Below are 21,020 nucleotides of genomic sequence, written 5' to 3'. Positions count from 1 at the left end.
ACTGTATATTTTAAATATAGATTTTGTTTACTGAGTCAACGGTAACAGGCTTTTTTTTCCAAAGCACAACCACAAAAAACAAAATACAATAAGTCACAAAGGAGATGTAAACTTAGTTAACTGTAAACCTGACCTACAGATTAGACATAAGACAAACTGCATAAGACAACGATGAACCAGACACCTGTGTACAAGAAGACTCGGTATATGCTCTAGAGTGTCATTTCTCATTAAGATATAGGCTGTTTCTCATGGATGTCATCTCATGGGCTTCACATTGATGATAACATAAATGTCAATTTAAGAAGAGTGTAGAGCAATCCACTTTTCATGTGTGCATGTTTGTTTAGTCAGCCATCACGCCCTCTCTAATGAGGTTCAGCTCATAGCACAGGGTCTCGTAGCGGTAGGCCATGCGAATCTGAGCCAAGTTGGTTTTGCGGATGTCATTGCCTTCAGGACCGTCCTTCATGTAGTTGGCACCAAGGAAATGAATCTTTTCCTTTTTGTGTGAGAAAAAAAGATCATGTTGCAATATCAAATCACCTTTATTTCTATAGTACTTTATACAAAACAGATTGTGTCAAAGCAGCTTCACAGAGACAGGAAAATAGCAGAATCAATTATGGAAACCCAATTAAAGCAGCTCTAAAAGACAATAGTGTCATTTTTTTAGGTTATATCAATAACAGTGTAAAGATCATGAAGTTGAAATGAGATCAATTCAGATGTAAACACAACAGTTGTACAAAAGGCAGCAATGTTGTTTTTCAGTTCGGTGTTGATTCAGTTTAATCAGTATAATACTAGTGTTGATGTAGAAAGATGCGACTCTAAAGAAGATGATGCTACTGAAAGTCAACAAAAACACTGCTTAACTCTCTTTAGATGTGTAACTCCCAAAATTAATAAGTTGGAATAAATAATTATTACATATGGAATCATTACATTCTTGCTTTTAAGTGTAAAAAGCCCCAAAACATTAAGATCAGTGTTGTTATTGTTACCTAAAGGTAGAATGTGTCAAAATAGTTTTTGTAATTTGAAACAAAGCTGAAAAACCTAAACTTAAAAATGAGAAATGTTCCCTTGGCAACTAAATGAAATAAAATATGTTTAAGTTGAAGTAGAAAAATGACTAAAAATAAAACTGATATAAAAAAGCTAAATAAAAATATAAAAAATAAACAAAAATGGCAAAAAGAACAAAGTTACTGATATATATATATATATATATATATATATAATTTTTTTATCTGTGTTACTTTAGTATTATAAATATTTTAATTCAATTGAGCTTTAAAGTAAAGTTCAAATTAAAACTGAAAATATAAAAATAACACATACACACACACATAATTTGTGACTCAAAAATCATGTACTCATGAAGTTGTGTAATTTAATTAAACATTTTTTTGCACCAGTAGCATTACCAAATGGAATTGCTAAAATAATTATATGTATGTGTATGTATATGTATCTGTAGTTACACAATAAAAAACTTTAACATTTGCTATATTCTAAAAGAATATACATTGGGTCTAGATCAGTAAAATTATGCATATGAGAAAAAAAACAGTGATGTTTTAGTGATGTGTTTGGTCAGGTGCCCTCACCTCAGCAGACAGGCCACTCTGGAGAACACTGTTTCTGGCAATCTCACACATGTCACAGGTGCTGAGCTTGAACACCTGGGCTGCAATGGCATATTCCTCCATAAGGGGCTCCTAGTGATGCAGGATTCAAATAAACACACCGATGTCAAATCAAAGGAAGAGAGGGAGGAGAAGCAACTACTTTGCACATGAGAAAATGGGTGAAGCTTTACCTTAGTGTAGTGGAACTGCATGGGGTCATCAGTGGACAGAGAGACCATCAGTCCCTTCTTGTGGAACTCCAGCAGAGGGTTCTTGCTGTACTCTAGGAACAGACTGTTGTTGCTGAGTGGGGACATGGCAATGGGGACCTGGGCCATGTAATACAGATACTGCAGGACAGGGCTCTGTGGAACGTGAGGAGACAGTCAGTGTATTTTGAAGACAGAGAAAGTGTATGAGGTAAGGTTAACTGTGCCCCCTAATGGTCAGGGTAAATGGTGTATTAACCTTCTTGAGGTTGAGACCGTGAGAGATGTTGTCTGCAGTCATGAAACAGGCCAGCAGGTGAGTGACAGCTCCAGCTTCACCACAGTGAGGTCTGAACTGGAATGTGTTCATACCTCTCTCCCTGGACGCCACAAACACACAGCACATAGTAAATTGCATCTTAGTGCAACTTTTCTTATATAATAACCTCTTATAGACTGGTTTTAATAATCTATTTGTTTATGTACGCCGTTGATGAATGATGGACACACGACTGACTTTTGAGTGATGTTAACACTTTACTGAGAAACCTTATAGTTGTCACATGTAGTTGAGGACGACGTGCCTACGTATACACGCTCACACTGAAATGCTGACTACTGATATGTGTCAGGTACAAATACGATTAGCATATAACTAAGAACATTTAATCAATGTTCTACAACCGTGTTCCATATGAAATGTACATGACACAATGTTCAATTTCAGATTTTTTACATTTTCTGACGTAAATGTGAAATGTGACTGGAGTAATGATGCTGAAAATTCAGCTTTGCGTCACAGGAATAAATTACATTTTAAAACGTATTCAAATATAAAATAGTTATTTTAAATTATACTAATATTTCACAATATTACGGCATTTTTGATCCAATAATTGCATCTCTGGAGGGTTTTTCAAAAGCATTAACAAATGTAAATAAATGTCAATTTTTACAGTCCAAAAGAATTATTCTCAGCTAAAATTTTGGACTCCAATCGCTTAGAAAAGTAACAGCACACTTCTCCCTGCAGGCTGTGCAATTAGTGGTATTATTCATGTCAATGAGATGAACACACTAAAGTTTATTACATGGGGTTTGGGATGGAAGGAAACCCCTATTATTGGCTGTAATGATAGTAGCAAGCATGGCAATTATCCAGTCTACAAAGCTGCTTGCCTTTTTTGTGTGTTATTGAGATACTTACTTGCGTAGCTGGTTGAGTCGGGCAATGTTTGCATACATGTAGTAAATCCAGTAAGAATATGATGGGTTCTTCGCGATGTCCCACTCCTCAGGTTTGGGGCTCTTTGTGGAAAACATGTGACCACTGTGTTTGGACTCATCATCCACACTGTCAAAAGCAGTCACCTGTAGAGAGACAAAACGCAGGGATGAAAGGGTTAACAGGCTACAGTAATATTCCTGTGATGACAAAGCTGAATTTTCAGCATCATTACTCCAGTGTTTAGTGTCACATGATCCTTCAGAAATCATTACAATATGCTGATTTGTTGCTCAAGAAACATTTATTATTATTATTATATCAACATTGAAAACAGTTGTGCTATTTTTTTGGAAGCCATGATACATTTTTTTCAGGAATCTTTAATAAATAGAATGAATAGTTTGATGAATATAACATTACAAATGTCTTTCCTGTCATTCTTGATCAATTTAATGCACCCTTGTTGAATGAAGCATTAAAAAAATGTAAAAAAAAAAAGTTTTTTTTAAATTTCCCTATGTATTACTATTACTATATTTTCCAGATTCACTCACATGCTTCAAGAAGACACTAAGCTCTGGGTTGGAGTTTGGGTCAATGGTGGCTTGGAAAACAGGGAGGAAGATGTTTTCCAGCATTTTTCCAAAGTGTGGCACAAAGTTCCTGCCTCTGAAAACGTCACTAAAAGGGGACAAGAGATAAACTGTTAGTACAGTTTCCATGAAGACTGAGTGTGAGAAGCAAAACGGGTTCACATACTAGATTCTGGGCACTTGAATCATCCACTTGAGGTGAGGAGAAAAGACTCTGTGCTTGTTAAACCAGCTTGCAAGCTTAGCCCACTCATCAGGGTTACAGCCATAGATGGACAGACGAGGCTCTGCATACTGGTATCTGGCATCTTCCAGGTCACTAGCAACTTCCTGTGAGATTCCAGAGATTCCAGCTGATTTGATTGGTTTCCCGTTAGTGTAAATCAGTAACTGCATGGTTCACCCAAGTCTTACCTTAATAATGGTGGCAAAATACTCTCCGGATATGTGGTTCTCAGTCTTCATATAAAGATCACGCAGCTCACTGGCACCCACAGGGTTGTACTTGGCATTGAATTTATCAAAACGCTGGAAGGTTTGTCTGCCCTGCATGAAGTAGAGTGAGAAATTACTGGAAATAACACAAATAACAGTTCTTGTAAGTAATTAGGAGCGCTAAGAACCTGTGTGAGATGTTGTGTGATACTTACAGCATGCACATCCAGGGAATCGACAGTCAGGTCATAGGGGTGCAGATTAAGAGATGCAAAAAGCTCCCTCATGGTCATTTCCTTGCCCTTCGCAGCATGCACCACACGATCCGCATCCACACGGTAGGACTTCTTGATGAAGCGGAGGAGATGCTTCTGGTTCATGCAGGCAGCAGCGTGGATGTGAGTATCCACCTACAATAACAACAACAATATAACTGTCAAAATTTGTGGTAGTCTGTAAATTATTTCAGTATATATGACATATTGGGAGTCATACCTTTCTGCAGTTGTAAAAGTCTCTGTGGGGATTTTTCTTCAGCTCTTTAATTTCCTCCATCTCGTTCAACATCTCATGCACATTGAATTTTGACATGAGGAACTTCAGACGACGATGAGTGTATGTCTTTCTGAGAAACAAAACACCAGGATCCATTAACATATTTAATAAGAGAATAAACAGTCGTTTTATTGTCTACCTATAGCCTTTAAAAGTTTGAGGTCAGTAAGAGATTTCAAAGAAAATATTTTATTCAGCTAGGATGCATTAAATTGATCAAAAGTGACAATTAAGACATTTATAATGTTACAAAAGTTTTCTGTTTCAAATAAATGCTGTTCTTTTGAGCATGAAAGAATTCTCAAAAAAAAAAAAAAAAAAAATCTAAACAATATTAAGCAGCATGACAGTAAGAAATGTTCAAATCAACATTCAGAATGATTTCTGATGGATCACTGAAGACTAATGGAGAGTAATATCTGCTGAAAACTTATATTTGCCATCACAGAAAGAAATTACATTTTAAAATACATTAAAATATACAACAGTTATTTTAAATAAAAATATATTACTGCTTTTACAGCATTTTCGTCAAATAAATGCATCCTTAGTGCAGATAAGACACTTCTTTCAAACAGATTTAAAAATCTTATCGTCTCCAAACTTTTCATTGGTAGTGAATGTGATATTATATAATATAATAGTTAAATATGTACTGTAACATTCATTTAAACTGACTTTTTTACCATATTATTTATTTTTTTCTGCAAAAACTTGGATAGTGACATGAAATGGAAAAGAAAGAATATTGAATATAGATCTGCAGTGCTTTTGTGAACTCACGTTGGGCCCTGAGCAATCAAGGCGATGAGGAAGTTCATGTCGTCTATGAAGGTGACAAGATCCGGACCGGGGTGGTTCAGAGGCTGGTGTTTATCAGCAGATGCTGCATCTTTGTAGACAAAGATAACACCATCCTTCATGCGAGTGACGTAGCCGAGGCTAGGTGGGAAGTCCTTTGTGCAGAAAGGATCCTCACCAGACTTAGGAGGAGAGGTGAAGACTGCAACACAACAGTAATGTTATATTTCACTGAATTCAACAAACACAATCATTCTTCAGTTACCAAACACAACATTTTAAAATAGAGAAGAGAGAAAAAAAAGAGAAGCAAAAGTATTAAGTCAGCTATGTTAAAGGGATAGTTCACCCAAAAATGAAAATTCTGTCATTAGTTACTCACCCTCTTGTCAGTCCAATCCCGTAAGACCTTCGTTAATCTTTGAAACACAAATTGAGATATTTTCGATGAAATCTGAGAGCTCTCTGTCCCTCCATAGACAGCAACACAACTGAAATGTTCCCAGGTCCAGAAACATAGCAAGGACATCATTAAAATAGTCCATGTGACAACAGTGGCTCAACCGCAATTTTATAAGGCTACGAGAATACTTTTTGTGCGCAAAGAAAGCAAAAATAACGACTTTATTTAACGATTTCTTCTCTTAGAAAGAAATATCTTAATTTGTGTTCCAAAGATGAACAAAGGTCTTACAGGTTTGTGAACTATCCCTTTAAATCAAATATTTGTGTTTTTATCGTGGAATTCTGTTTTTGTTATTACTAGGGAGCACTTGATCTTCAGGTTTCCACTTCTCTCCTTCAATCTTGCGTAAGAACTGAGAGGGAGTGTTAGGGAATCTCTGGTAAGACAGCCTCATGTACTTCTCTCTGATGGTCAGGGCACGGTACAAACCCTTACAGGCCAGCTCAAAGTCATCCATGGTCACCTGCAGAACAGTTTGGAAGGATGTGATTCTGTGCAATGCCAAAGCTGATTGTTATATTTGAAATGCCCGTATCTCTGAGTGGAAATGTGATATGTTGACAAATGCAAATGTATATGGAGTCATAGAGTGCGCTGACTGGATGACACTATATTTAAAAGTCACAATGTCCTTGACGTCATGCCAGGGTGGATGACTTTGAATCTTAGATAAGAGTAGGCAAGAACTGATGACTACGTGAAAAGCGAATTCCTGAACTCTCTTAAATTTCCCTCTTAAATGTCAGATATAAATTTCAGAAACCATATCCAGGGATGGGCTCCACCTGCTAAGATGGAGATACCCCTAAGCTGATCTATTTCAGCTAGCCAGTTACCTGCAAAGGGCAGTGTACAAATCAAAACTTGCATAACATGTACATGTTCCAGTGAGTTCCTGGAAGTTATATGTTGGAACATACCCCAGCGGCATAGTCTCCAGTGATGGACACTCTCTGGAAGTGTGGGACCTCCAAGTAGGTTGGTTTATCTTCTAGCAGGGGCTGAGTGCGACTGAGATACTTCTTACTGTGTGGGGATTGGTTAAAGATTAGGTTAGGGTGGACCTTTTTCACAGACTATGAAGTGTTTATATTTTCATTTACAGCGCATTTAACAGTATACTTTGTGTTATTTGGTATTACATTCTGGAACAGGGGAACAGGCCAATTTAAATAAAATCAATGACCATTTCCAGGTGCAAATGGCTAATTTAGAATGACCAAAGAATCCAAAACACAAGCTTTGGGGAATATACTAAACTACAAATAAAAAAGTAGTTACTAAATCTGCAGTCTGTAACTTTTTTGTGTTCGAAATGTACAAAATTTATATAATAAGCGAGTACACCATGAATCCATTTTCCAAACCGTTTTTGGCTTGTCCTGAGTCACTACGGTACACCTATAATAAGTGTTCATATTCGGACTATTTAGACTGGTTCGGGTAGGTACCGCTGCGGAATAGCCCAGTACCTGCGTGATTCGACATAAACATAAACAGAGAGAAGTAGCTCCGGCTACAATGTTCTTCCGCAACACGCATGCAGTTCTGTTTATTAACCGCTAGAGCGCCAAAAGTTACGGACGGCAAAATAAAATACAAAATAATTTATTCGACATTCGAGTATTATCAAAGACTATGGAATACCTTAAAGAGACTTTGGTATTATTCACTTAACTTACACAGACTTAATTTGAGTAGACGTCGTGTTTAGACTTGATGATAGATATTGCTGTTAAATATAGTATAGCCTATTTCAACAGGTGGGCAGTACCCTAAAACTTTTTATGCTGCATCCTCACCAATAGATACAGTATAAAGTTATATCGTATCAAATAGCAAAACAATAATTATTTACCATAACGGATAATTCACTCAAAAATGAAAATTCTGTCATTAATTACTCACCCTCATGTCGTTCCAAACCTGTAAGACCTTCGTTTAAGACATTTTTGATGAAACGCGAGAGCTTCCTTGATTCTGCGTAGACAGTAATGCAACTGAAACGTTCCCAGAAAGGTAGTAAGGACATCATTAAAATAGTCCATGTGACATCAGCGTGAACTGTAATGTTATGAAGCTACGAGAATAATTTTTGTGTGCAAAAAAAACAGAAATAATGATTTTATTCAACGATTTCTTCTCTTCTGGGTCAGTCTCCATTGTCTGTCGTCTTTGGAGGGTCAGAAAGCTCTTGGATTTTATCAAAAATATCTAAGTTTGTGTTCCGAAGTTGAACAAAAGTATTACAGGTTTGGAAAGACATGAGGGTGAGTAATTAAATGCTGAATTTTCAGTTTTGTGTGCACTAACCCATTAATTAAAAAGCAGTTATATCATTAAAATATAAAGGTATATAATTGTGTAACTTGTACACTGACCGCTTCTCCTCATCATCATCCTGGGTTACATGGTCGACCAGCTCCTGGTTGAGGATAGGACAGTCATCAGCCACATCAAACAGGGATATCTCGTCACGGACATCATCATCTTTGGTCTCTGAAGCAAACACACGCTCTGCGAACGCACGTGTGCGATCATCCGTCTCTGATGACCAAAAAAACAAAGCATGCATGGTTTTAGTGCAAATTCATTATTTAAAGAGATGGTGGCCAACCAAAGCAGAGCAAAAGGAGATGAAAACGTGACTGCGGTCTAAAAGGCCCAAAAGCAGTTAAGATGCAATTATTCTTTTTTTTATTCTCTGAACATCATTCAGGTATAAAATTACATTTTATACTCTAAAAGTTATAAGACAATAAGTGAACAACCAACTTGTACTTACATAAAGCATCCATATGGTTATCCTTTAGACATTTTTGAGACTCTCATTCTAATGTTGAACTTTAATCAGAGCATGCTTTTGGCAAAATTATGACGCTTTTTCAGAATGATTCAACTACTGAGTCACTGTGACCGCTAGCAGCGATGGAACAAAATCTCCCATGCAGAGATGAACGAAACTATGACAAATTCATTAAGCCAAGACACGCATCACTAACTAACAACAGCACAACCCAAATCATAACTTAGAAATGAACAGATAAGAAACTACAAGTCCTACATCTTTAAAGCCTTTTAGGAATCATATAAACATGCACAGAAATACACAACTTATTCATTTGTTTGCTTATGAACTACAGTGGAGTGCAAAATGTTTCTGAATGAATACTCATTTTTACTTGCGCTTTTTGTTTTCATAATTTCAAAATATGTTGAATAACATTAATTTTTTCAAAGTCTTTCTTGGTATTTAGTATGTCAGTGAATACAACAGTATTCAAGCAAGAAGATCTGTACAAAGGAGTTGACATCAATGTTACAAATTTACTTACTTTATTAGTGACCTAAAACAAATTATTAAATATTTTAGTTGTTTTATGTCATGAAATGTTTTGGCTTACATTTTACATGTTAAGTCCTAAAACTTTTTTGTCTCAGATTTCTGGACCCCATTGTATATTTTCACCTAAAACAAACAAATGAATGAAATATACAGATGGACATTTGGAGCAGTTTTAACATGTCAATCTCGGACGGGTTCCTTTATACTTACTCCCTTCTGATTATTCATTTCCACAGAATGGGCAAGGAAGATCCAAAACATTGAAAAGAAAAGGAGGTTATAGGTTAGACTGAATTAGTAAACACATCGGAACTGTCATTTTATTGAGTCATGAATTTTACAGTAAATTAATAAGGTTTTAGATAGAAAAGAAATTGCTATGTCTGATAAAGGTAAAGTAGAAAGTACAAAATCATATAAAAAAAAAAAAAAAACTCATGCTCATCACTGTGACATTTTCACAATCCCAAGATTGCCGACATTGTCAAAAGAATTCACACAAGGCTCATTTCACTAATTATCACTGTTTTCCTCACACAGAGGCAAACTTTTGTTAGTGTTCTCATCCCATGATCATACAATTATTATTATACTGGTGTAATCAAAGTCAAATCATGGATGAATTTTGGTCCTGTGGGGCCCTCTTTTGTCACAATTGCAATACATATTAAACAAATAACAGCAAATTTGAAAACTAAGGGCACGTCTCACTCAGCTTCCTACTTGAGTAGTCAGTGTATTGATTAGGGAGTCTGCCATTTTAAACAGAAATAGTCCCAATCAGTGTCCTAGTGAGTAGTGAGCATGGCTCCACACCAGTGCCTGAATTTGCTTACATGATATACTGATCCACACCATAGGGAGCTGAATAAAACGCAACCTAAAGCTCGGCTAGAGGCCCGAATTACTACTGGCACAGACCACAATCCACGCTTAAAAGTATAGTTCAACCAAAAATGAGACTTTTGTGATTTACTCACCCTCGTGTTGTTCCAAACCTGAATGAATTTCTTTGTTCTGACAATATTTTTGGACTTCCAAAGTAAGGGTGAGTAAATGACAGCTATTTCTTTAAATAAATTTCATGGATTGTGACAACTAAACAGAAACAATTTGTTTATGCTAAATAATGTTCAACATCCCCTAGTCCACTTTCCTCTATTCTAAAACCACCTTCAAAAATCACACACAGTGTATCCACCTGGAGTTCCATGGCAATCTATTGGATACGGCAGTACTGAGATTCCCATACCAGTTCATGCCCTTTCCAAACACACAAACAATCACCCGCCTATGATTCCTCCCAATACTTACGCTTCTCCTCTGCTGTGTTAGTAAAATGTACCCATCAGACATGGGACAGGATTCATGTAGAGAGGGTCAAATGAAAAGTTACGGTCACAGTCAACACACATGGACCAAAACAGAAATTGTAAGTCATCGCATGAAGTGTTATTTACACAATTCACAAAACTAAATAGGAGAAACAGTTACAGAATCACACCCCCCATCCGCCATCGGTCAGCCAAACACAGTCCCGCCCTAAACTCACACCATCAACCAACAAATGACTTACTTTCTCCTGTCCAGCTTAATAGTAGGCAGAGACAAAGTATTAAAATCTAATAAACAGTGTTGGGTAAGTTACTTTCAAAAAGTAATTAATTACTATTACTAATTACATCATCAGTATTGTATTTAAATTACTTTACTAATTACTCTGTCTGAAAAGTAACTTAGTTACTCAATAAGTAACTTAATCATTTAAGTTGCTAATTAGGCTACATCTTAAAATCCCTATAAACCTTAATAGAAATTAAAAGTCTTTATTCTTTCAATTTGAGTCAAACATAGAATAGTTTAACCTTTTAGCTTTACAACTGTAATACTTAAACATTAAAAAAAAAAAAAAAAAAAGTAACCTTCTTTGGTTAACAAATAGATATACTCTGAATAACAAAATATCTGGAAAACAAAAAAGCTTAAGAACAGTTAAACAATACATTTCAGTTTGGCAAGACGTTCAGGAAAAGCCCAACTAGTAAAAATAACACGTTATGTAGGTAAGAATAAATTACATAAATGATCTTTTCTGCTGAATAAAGCCATGTCAGTTTGCGATGTTCTTCTGAGGTATACATTCCTCATAGCAGGACTTCTTTTAAAAACGATGAAAATTAGACGAATCTTGATTAAAACTATTTTTTATCTTTTTTTTGTATCTAGATGAGGGTGTTTGCGCGCAGGTGACTGCATATGAGCTCAGATACGGGAAAGACTGTACCTCGCTTTAGTTTCATACGGATTACATAATCAGAGAATATTTGTTTTCGATTTGAATCCATTCAATTTAAAATTAGACACTTCAAGCTTTCAGATACGGGAAAGACTGTACCTCGCTTTCATATGGATTACATAATCAGAGAATATTCATTTTCGATTTGAATTTGTTCATTTAAAAGTAGACACACAAGCTTTCTATATTTCTCATGTCTCTGTGTCAAATATTCGCTAAATTTGTGAGGCTAGAAAGTTGCTCACGGAGACCGAGACGGCAGAAAGTGCACCCTGTTTGTTTTGTTTATTTTGCAAAAGCACATTGTTTTGTTGTTATTGTCAGTGTACACAAATAAAAGCAGGCCCTTTTTAGATTCGATTGATTTTAGTCTTATCTGTATCTGAGTATTTAAGGTTTCTCTGTGAATCAGGAAAAACTGAAAGTGAACGCACTGGTGCGATTTAAAGACGATGCATTCAATTTTATCTTTAGATGGTAAATTTAGATTTTAACTTCAATATTGATTTTAGAACTGTTTAAATTATTTACTGTATGTAACACAAGTACTTTATAAGTAACTGTAATTAAATTACCTAAAAATTAACAGTAATCCCTTACTTTTTTGTCAGTGGATAAGTAATTTAATAACTTAATAAACACTGCTAATAAATTACACGTTTACCAGTATTCTCAAGGGTCTTTCACATGGGTGTGAACTCATTAATCAGATGATTATAACGGCCTGCTGTCTGTCCTCTCTGAACCTCAGCCAGTATGTGGCCTTCCCCTCTGCCTCGAAATGATAGTGTTTCTATTTTTAAACCTGATGATATCAGTGACTGATATTCTATCAGTCTACAAATTTAAATTCAGATTATTCTTAGCCTGCACATGGAAAGCAGCATGTCTGGCAATGCAAGTCTGAAATCAACCCAATATCCTACTCAGAAGAACAGAATACAGCTGTAGTCATAAGTTTACACACCCCTTACAGAATCTGCAAAATGTGAATAGTTTTACCATAAGTGTGATCATAAAAATTGCATTTGTCTACCGTTTTTGTGATTTCTCTTATTTTGCTAAAATTATTAACATTTTGCATGACCACAACTGCACACGCTAGGGCTTGAGAATACAGTGGACAAACATTTATGATGTAAAAATAAACTTTAAATGAGATACGGCATGTCAAGCACCAGCGTGACATTTGAGTCACTAGAATCCGCTGACTAGCAAAAGGATCTCTTGCATTTTCAAGCATGCCTCTATGTTCTTCTGTAACTAATAAGTCATAACTTATAAGCCATCAAAACCTCACTTATAATCAGACCTAACAATCTTCTACATTGCCACAGCTGCAAAAAGCATCAGTGTGAACTCCTGCATGAATGCATAAAAATATGATACAGATTGCACTCCAGTCTGTATCTAAACATCAACAAATCAGCCTAATCACAGGTGTTAATGAAGTAATATCACAGGCCTGAAAACCTAACACCTCTATTTTCATTCATCTGCTGTTTATTAAAACATCAGGGGACACAGTTGAAGAACACAACGGCTGACAGTTGCTCTTTTCTTTGAATTAAAGTCCTCATACCCACACCTCCAAAAATAGTTGTTGGAATACCTAACCTTGCTTAGTGTACAAGCTTCTAAGAGCTGATCGGCAGAAATAACTATTCAGACACTCCCATTCCTAGATTACAGTTTCTGCCGGAGACCACGATGGTGTCCAGATCTAATGCAGCATATTCTGTTCTTCACAGAACATTGCATACACATCAGTTAAGCCGTTATGCTCAATTTAATGTAATGAAAAACAAATTTCCTAGTAATATGTTTTGTTAAAACCAAATCTTTTCTTTGTGTGATTGATTCAGGTGGTGAATGGACACTCACCAGGCACAGCGACTTTGGGCATGTTGGCTGCTGGTTCTGACACTATCACTCTTGCTGTAGAAAGCTGGCCGGTCCGACACTGCTCCTCGGTATCGGGGAAGTGTGCGATTGGACACTGCACTGGGGTAATATTAAGCAGTGGTTGCCCACTGTAACCAGAGCTGTGTACTGGATACGAGGGGCTTGAGACTCCAGGTTCTGTGTGTTCAACTCTATTTTAAGTTTTAACAGACAGACAGATTGAAGTGCCAAACTCACACATGGGAAAGAGTGACATTATGCAAGTATACACACACACACACACACACACACACATATACATACATACATACATACATACACACACACACACACACACACACACGTGCATCCATGGATATGTAGAAGAAATACACACAATATGCTCAGTTTTCAATTAATTTACTGGTAAAACTTGTTGTAATATGATAGGCACATTAAACATCCGATACACATTAATATCCCCTCCCCCCCCAAAAAAGACATGAAATGTTTATTTTCACATAATTTTCTGATTAAAGAAAGTTCGTGATAATAATAAATTGTGCTAAAACGGCAAAATACATCATAAATCAAGTGTTCATATAGCTGAAAAAGAAAGGATTGTTAATGTAATGGCAAACTTAGTTTGTATTTTCTAGAAAACATCCTGCTTCTGTTAAAGCCAAGAAAGAAGGCCTTAACGCAAACACAGTACGATTAATGGGAACGTTTCAGATTTCACTGTTAATGAAATCAGGCACAGGTTCATATAAATGCCATATAAATAACATGATAGTCAACACCAATAATAGTTTTAACTTCTTGATAAACCTTCACTGGCTTTCAAGAAGAAACTTCAGGCATGAAAATAAACATCGCAGCAAACCTTACTATGGTCTGTTAAAATCCCATCTAAATGCATTTTTACAGCTTTCATTGGAAGATTTAAGACATTATTTGACATGGGCTAAAAGATGTCATGCTATACAGGATGCAGACGGTGGCACACAGATTTGGCATATACATCAGCAGCACCATGATTCAAAAGGCCCTTTAAGTAAGATCCATGCCATCCCATGCTTGAAATCTGATTGACTTTTCTGTATCTAAACCAAATCATTCTAATCATTATGTATTATATGTCAAAATATACAATTAACATCTGAGAGCAAAGAGGATAAAAGTAACTCTAGACTCTATAGAGTGAATGGAACTACAGTATATGAGACAAAACGGTAAACGTAAATGCTAAACAAACTTTTTGACTACAACAAAAAAGAAAACAAGAAAAGAGGCAAAAGGGAAAGAAATAAACAGAAATAATCCCACACATTTCTGAAGAACTTCTGCGTTCACAGTATTCCTGAGCATTGAACCTGCGGATTAAGATTAAAGGGCATTTCATGTTCTCTCTTCTCAGGTCTGAGATTCTCGAAACTTTTAAAAGAGAACTAAAGATAACAGATTTAATTTTAAGATAAATGGGGATAGTTTTGTATTACATTAATCCCAATTTAAATACCATTTTAAAACCTAATTCCTTCTCTTGCCTATGTACTTCTTGTAATTAAAACATTCTTGGGTGAATCTAAAAAAAATGCTAAGAACAGGTCCAGCTTTCACCCTAAAAAAATCAAAAGAACAAATAGGAAATTATATTTTGGGTAAACAATATTAATACTATTTATAGGACTATTACGAGTTTTTGCATTTTTGTCACATATTTGTTGACAATTAAGCACATCTCCCCCCTAATTCTCATTACTATAATGAGAAAAAAAAAAAAACTGAAGTATTTATGCATCATAGTAGTAGGTGTTAGACTGCCTTTAGGCCTATTAAAAGAAAACATCATATTACAGTAAAATGTACAGCTGCATCACAACAATGGGTATCACCAATCAGAATAATGGGAATTACGTAGAAAACATCTGGATGCATTAAGATGAGAATTTCAGGGAGGGATGTCCATGAAAATATTAAAATGTGAAAAACATAATTTCTTAATTATTCTTTAAATTTTGTGGTGAAACATGGGCATGTTTTTATGAGATGCACCCTTTTGCAATTTCAAATTTATTTTCATCAATGCCAATGTGCTGTTGTGTTCATAACAGCTCAGAAGTCAAGAAAGAAGAACTCAATGCCCGTTTACGTTTTTCTTCCCAATGAACAGGGAAAACCCAAGTACTAAATGAGACAAACGAGCCTCTGTTGAAACACGTAAATGTCCAATGGCCTCATTTTTCTATTACAGCAGGCCAACAGGAAAGATGACCAGTTGTGCATGAATCCCTTTCAGCCAGCAGAGGGCGAACTCTGCGCACACGCGCGGTCATGAGGCTTCCAGCTGCCTGGTCAACAAACTGCTAATAAAACAAAAAACAAAAACAAAGCGGGAGGCAGTGCAGTCACATGACTTCACAGGACACGCCCAGACAGCCCTGCTTCCTGTCTTCTCTGCTGTTGAGCTTTTTCATGCGATAATGTCGGATCTCACGGACGAGCGTGTAAAAAGCATCCTCAACTCCCTAAAAAAACAAAGAAAATAGACAAAGGATATTTTTTAGCACTGAAGATTTATGCTTAGTTTGATATTACAGTGAATGACCTGACAATGAAGTGAACATAAGTAAACTACACTAATACACAAACAGTTTGTTTCAAGAAAAGCAGAGAAGCGATGAACAGTCTTTGCCCACCTGTCTGGTCTTGGCAGAAGTTTCTACAAACTCAATGCCGTAGCTTCTGGCAAGTTCCTGAGCTTGCTTGGTGTCCACCGTTCTGGCCAAATCACACTTGTTCCCCACTAGGACCATGGGCACATCATCGGAGTCCTTCACGCGCTTGATCTGTTCTCTAAAAGCACATTACCATATTATAGTCTTTGTGGAAAACGTATTACAAACATGCCATATTTATAATAGAAATGATGACATTAGTGATATGTCTTGCACTTCATCCACTTGTGTTACCACTGCTTAAAGGGGTCATGACACAAGAAATCAAATTTGCCTTCATCTTTGGCCTATAAGAGTCTTTGTACCATTAAAACATTCTGTAAGTTTCATAGCTTAAACCGTTAACAAAGTATTTATTTAATCAATCTCCAAAAACAGCTTGTTCGGATCTGAGGACGCATGATGAAGTCACAGGGGCGCAAACATTGATACTGTTTCCTATGCAATGACCTTAACCAATCATAACAGTGGCTGATTACTGACAAGCCTTAAAAGACACGCCCCTTAAAAACAGGTCGTTTCAGACAGAGGGTCAGAATGAGAGTTGAAAATAATCACTTTTCCACATATTAATGTTTTTTTGTGCAATATTAAAATAATAAAAAACCCATGTCATGACCTCTTTAAAATCCAAATGATTCATGAAATATAACTGAAACCCCTTTTATCAGCTTACAGACCTGTACAAATGCACATCGGCGAAGGATTTGAGGTTGTTTATGGCAAAGACACAGAGGAAACCCTCTCCTGTCCTCATGTACTGGTCCCTCATTGCACTGTACTCTTCCTGACCTGCAGTGTCCAGGATGTCCAGCAGACACGTCTCACCGTCAATCACCACCTGCTTCCTGTAAGAGTCCTGAAGACATGGACATGATCAGCACTGTAAATCTGCATAAAGCCTCATGATTACATGAATCAAACTAAACAGAGTAATGGACGTATATATCCTATTCTAATTAAATAATCAGCGCAGGTCATGATGACAAATGAAAATGTCAAATGGTGATGGTCATGCATTAAATGTCAAATATGAAAAGTCCACTAGCACATTCACTTTCAAAAGTTTAGGGTCATGCACTAAATTGATCAAAATAGTTCTATTTCAAATAAATGCTGTTCTTTTTTTTATTTTTTTTTATTATCACGGTCCACAAAAATATTAAGCAGCACCACTCTTTTCAACATTGGTAATAATAAGAAATGTTTCTTGAGTGCCAAATCAACATATTAGAATGATTTCTGAAGGATCACGTGACACTGGAGTAATTATGCTGAAAATTCAGCTTTGCGTCACAGGAATAAATTACATTTTAAAATATATTAAAACAGAAAACAGTTATTTTAAATTGTGATAATATTTAGCAATATTACTGTTTTTTTTCTGTGTCTTTTATCAAGTAAATGCAGCTTTGGTATTGCAAGCAATTATGTACTTGTAATTTTGTACCTCAATAGTAGGGTCATATTCATCCACAAAGTGATTCTGAATGAGCTGGATGGTTAAAGCACTCTTCCCAACACCACCTGCTCCCACAACAACCAACTTATACTCCGTCATCATTCAGTCCTGAGAAACCACCTGTGAGAGAGAGACAGAGAGAATGCACAAGCATATATTAATAACACTTTAGCACTCACAAACAGATTGACATACAAATAAATTAGTGCTGTCAAACCATTAAATCGCATACAAAAAAGTTTTTGTTTGCATAACGTGTGTGTGTGTTCTGTGTATTTTGGATGCAATTAATCGCGATTAATCGTTTGACAGTCAAGTCAAGTCAAAGTTTATTTCTATAGCACGTTTAAAAGCAACAGAGTTGCGCCAAAGTGCTGTACAACAGATACAAATACAATACAGCAAACACAGTATATATAAGAAAAAAAAAAAATCATATGAAAATTAAAGCCATAAAACAGAATCTAAGCCAAATTGGCAACAGAGCCTTAAGCAGGCATTATTCAAAAGCCAGGGAGAACAAATAAGATTTGAGAGCAGACTTAAAACTAGCTAGTGAAGAAGCGAGTCTCACATTTACAGGCAGACTATTCCAAAGTTTCGGGGCAGTAGCTGAAAAAGCCCGGCCACCCTTGGTTTTACAGCGACAACGAGGGACCGTTAAGAGAAACTGATTACTGGACCTAAGAGCTCTTTGAGGAGATTAAGCAATCAGCACTAAAATAAATACTTGTTTGTTACTCTAGATCGAGAGAGAGAGAGGTTATCAGAGTAATAAAATACATTACCATTCAAAAGTTTGGGGTTGGTTTTTCAAAGAAGCCTTATGTTCACCAAAGATGCACATTTGATCAAAAATACAATAATAACAGTACTATTGTGAAATATTATTAGCATTTAAAATAACTGCTGTCTATTGTAATATGTTTTAAAATGTAATTTAGGCCTATTCCTATGATGCAAAGCTGAATTTTCAGCATCATTACTCCAATCTTCAGTGTCACATAATCTTTTAGAAATTAATATACAGTACATACAAATATATTATATATATATATACTCACTGAAATAAGTAATATATAATTGAACTGACCACCAAACTTTTGAATGCTAACATATAATCAAAATTATGATTAATTTCTTCTCTAAAAGAAAAGTAACATGCTCCCATGCTCCACTTGATTCATTCATTTTATTTATCTAGGAATGTCTCATTGAGGTAAAAGAAAATCTCTTCTTCCAGGGAGTCCTGGACAAGATGACTGTATAAAAGTTTCACATAAATTCAAAAATAAAACATACAGCATACAAGGAAAAATGGTTCATTCACGATTTGACAACACCACCCATGCATGCATGCTTTATGCAGGCTTCAGCAGTTGTCTGGGTGACAGCTTACAGACAGTGAATTAACAGCATATTACACAGTGAATAATATAATGTTGTCTTATGTACCTTCTCATTTTTATTACTCATACTGGAGGCTATTCAGCAATTTCTCCACTGACATGTGACCACTGACATCACCATACTAATAACAGTTTCTGTAAGAAAGCATCCCCCTCTGCAAACATTACCCCTGTAATCTATTTATAGAATGGCTAAATGTCAAAGTCATTCTCAGAGTACAGCCAGGAAAAGACATTAACCTGAGAGAGAAGCAGAGGTCACTGACCCCAGAGCTGTTTTTACTTGCTCAACCTAAACCTGACACACAGATTTGAGCTCAAAACATCTTTTTTTCCCCTTTAAGATAATATTACATATGCATGTTTAATCAAAATTGTGAGCTATGCATCAGAGCACACTAATCTTAAAAAAAAAAAAAACATGAGTCCTCAAAGTTAAAATAGACGTTCTTCCTCTTCAACAACTTTCCCTTTTCCACTGACGTCACTGTGTGGCCAATTGGATAATGTTAACCAGCGGCCAAACAGCAAACTCACATTCAGCCCAGATATAAAGTAAAACACACATCAAAGAAGTAAAATTGGCTGTGAACTATGGAAGCTTGTTTCTGCAATGGGACAAAAACCAAAAAAAAAAGGGGGGGGGGAATTAAAAAGGTAATTTTCTCTCACAATTCAGCTTTTTTTTTCCCCTCACAATTTTTCTCTCTCTCAAATTTAGAGGCAGAATTTCAGAATTGTGAAATATAATTGCGAGAAGTTAACTAAATAGTTAATTTTTTTTTTTTTTTTTTTTTTTAAAGTCAGAATTTTAGGACAAGTCGCAATTAACTTTTTTAATTAAGTGGCAGAACCCCTCCCCTCCTCTGAATTTAGAGAAAAAAGTCAGAATTGTGAGGAAAAAGTCTGAATTGTAAAATATAAACTCTTTTTGTCCTAGGGTGGAAATAGGCTTCCATAATGAACAGAAAAAAAAAAAAAAAAACAGAAAATGCTAAATAATAACAGTTTTTGTAAACACACTATAATGACAAGATTCTTATTTTGGACAAATATCAATCTTTCTGAAAGGAATAGTTTCCCTTATTCTGTTATTTAGACAGATGTTTTATCACATTGTATGCAATAAAAGTCAGTGACTGCTTACATTTTTTTTTTTTTTTTATTGTACAAAAAGTCACACACTTTAAACAACCATAAGGTTAGTAATTAAATGACGAGTTTACACACCATTGTGGTTGTATTCTAGGTAAATATGCACTTTAAACTGGTTTGAACGTCTCATATTATCCCATTACCTTGCTTGTGGCTTTACTTTCACTGATTCACGTACTGATATGCTAGTGATCAAATTAGGTCAAAACCCCTAAAGAAAACCAAAAGGCTGATCAACAGTAAATACCTGGCACAGAAAACTTAAAAGATCGTTAAGTATACGTTTAGCATGTTATGAATCAGACAAAATATTACGAGAAATCCATTTAGACAGCTCACTATGGTTTCAGGCACAGCCTTTATAAGGAAATCAGCTGTTTAAAAATGTCCACAGTAGCAGTACACATGAAAATGAATGCAAACAGCGGAGGACGGGTATAAAAGCGATAGAGAGCGTCTGTAAGGCGTGGAGAAGGAAACTCACCGCTTACACTGCAGTTCTGCGACCTCTGGCTGATCTGATCAACAGGGCTCTGCTAATTACTGCTCTCTCGCCCAAAATAATGCCATGAGGAGCACTTTAAACGCCACTTCACGCTCGACTGGAAGCCACGTAACCCGTACGAACGGGATTAGTCAGGAGACTACAGATTCAGTTTGTAAAAACAGCAGTTAAATAAGTCTGTCCAAAGTTTTGAATAAGAGTTGACCAAGGCAAGCAGCTTCCCCCAGAACTTCACGATTCACGGCGACTTCCGGCTTCGGAATTCCACAAATCATGTCAAAATAAAAGCCCCACCGTT

At 36.0% G+C, this 21,020-nt stretch overlaps 2 protein-coding genes across 2 annotated transcripts; both read right to left on the bottom strand.

The window, feature by feature from the left end:
• Positions 1 to 6: 6 nt before the first annotated feature.
• Positions 7 to 8,469, bottom strand: ampd1 (adenosine monophosphate deaminase 1 (isoform M)). The gene is made up of 14 exons (XM_058784520.1): positions 8,306 to 8,469; positions 6,845 to 6,950; positions 6,222 to 6,387; positions 5,441 to 5,660; positions 4,598 to 4,727; positions 4,318 to 4,512; positions 4,082 to 4,213; positions 3,834 to 3,997; positions 3,629 to 3,755; positions 3,054 to 3,217; positions 2,106 to 2,226; positions 1,829 to 2,002; positions 1,617 to 1,727; positions 7 to 502 (listed from the first exon to the last, which is right to left on the bottom strand). Exons 3-14 carry the CDS (start codon positions 6,379 to 6,381, stop codon positions 347 to 349), a joined length of 1,854 nt encoding a protein of 617 aa, XP_058640503.1. The 5' UTR covers positions 6,382 to 6,387; positions 6,845 to 6,950; positions 8,306 to 8,469; the 3' UTR covers positions 7 to 346.
• A 5,385-nt stretch (positions 8,470 to 13,854) lies between these two features.
• nras (NRAS proto-oncogene, GTPase) lies at positions 13,855 to 21,001 on the bottom strand. The gene is made up of 5 exons (XM_058784959.1): positions 20,702 to 21,001; positions 17,642 to 17,773; positions 16,872 to 17,050; positions 16,153 to 16,309; positions 13,855 to 15,981 (listed from the first exon to the last, which is right to left on the bottom strand). The coding sequence occupies exons 2-5, from the start codon at positions 17,753 to 17,755 to the stop codon at positions 15,862 to 15,864; spliced, it is 570 nt and encodes a 189-aa protein (XP_058640942.1). The 5' UTR covers positions 17,756 to 17,773; positions 20,702 to 21,001; the 3' UTR covers positions 13,855 to 15,861.
• Between the last annotated feature and the right edge of the window lie 19 nt (positions 21,002 to 21,020).

Source organism: Onychostoma macrolepis, chromosome 08 (assembly GCF_012432095.1).
Source record: "Onychostoma macrolepis isolate SWU-2019 chromosome 08, ASM1243209v1, whole genome shotgun sequence".
In the NCBI taxonomy this organism is placed as follows: Eukaryota; Metazoa; Chordata; class Actinopteri; order Cypriniformes; family Cyprinidae; genus Onychostoma; species Onychostoma macrolepis.
Note: the sequence above shows the minus strand (reverse complement) of the source record. Positions and strands in the feature narration are given on the sequence as shown.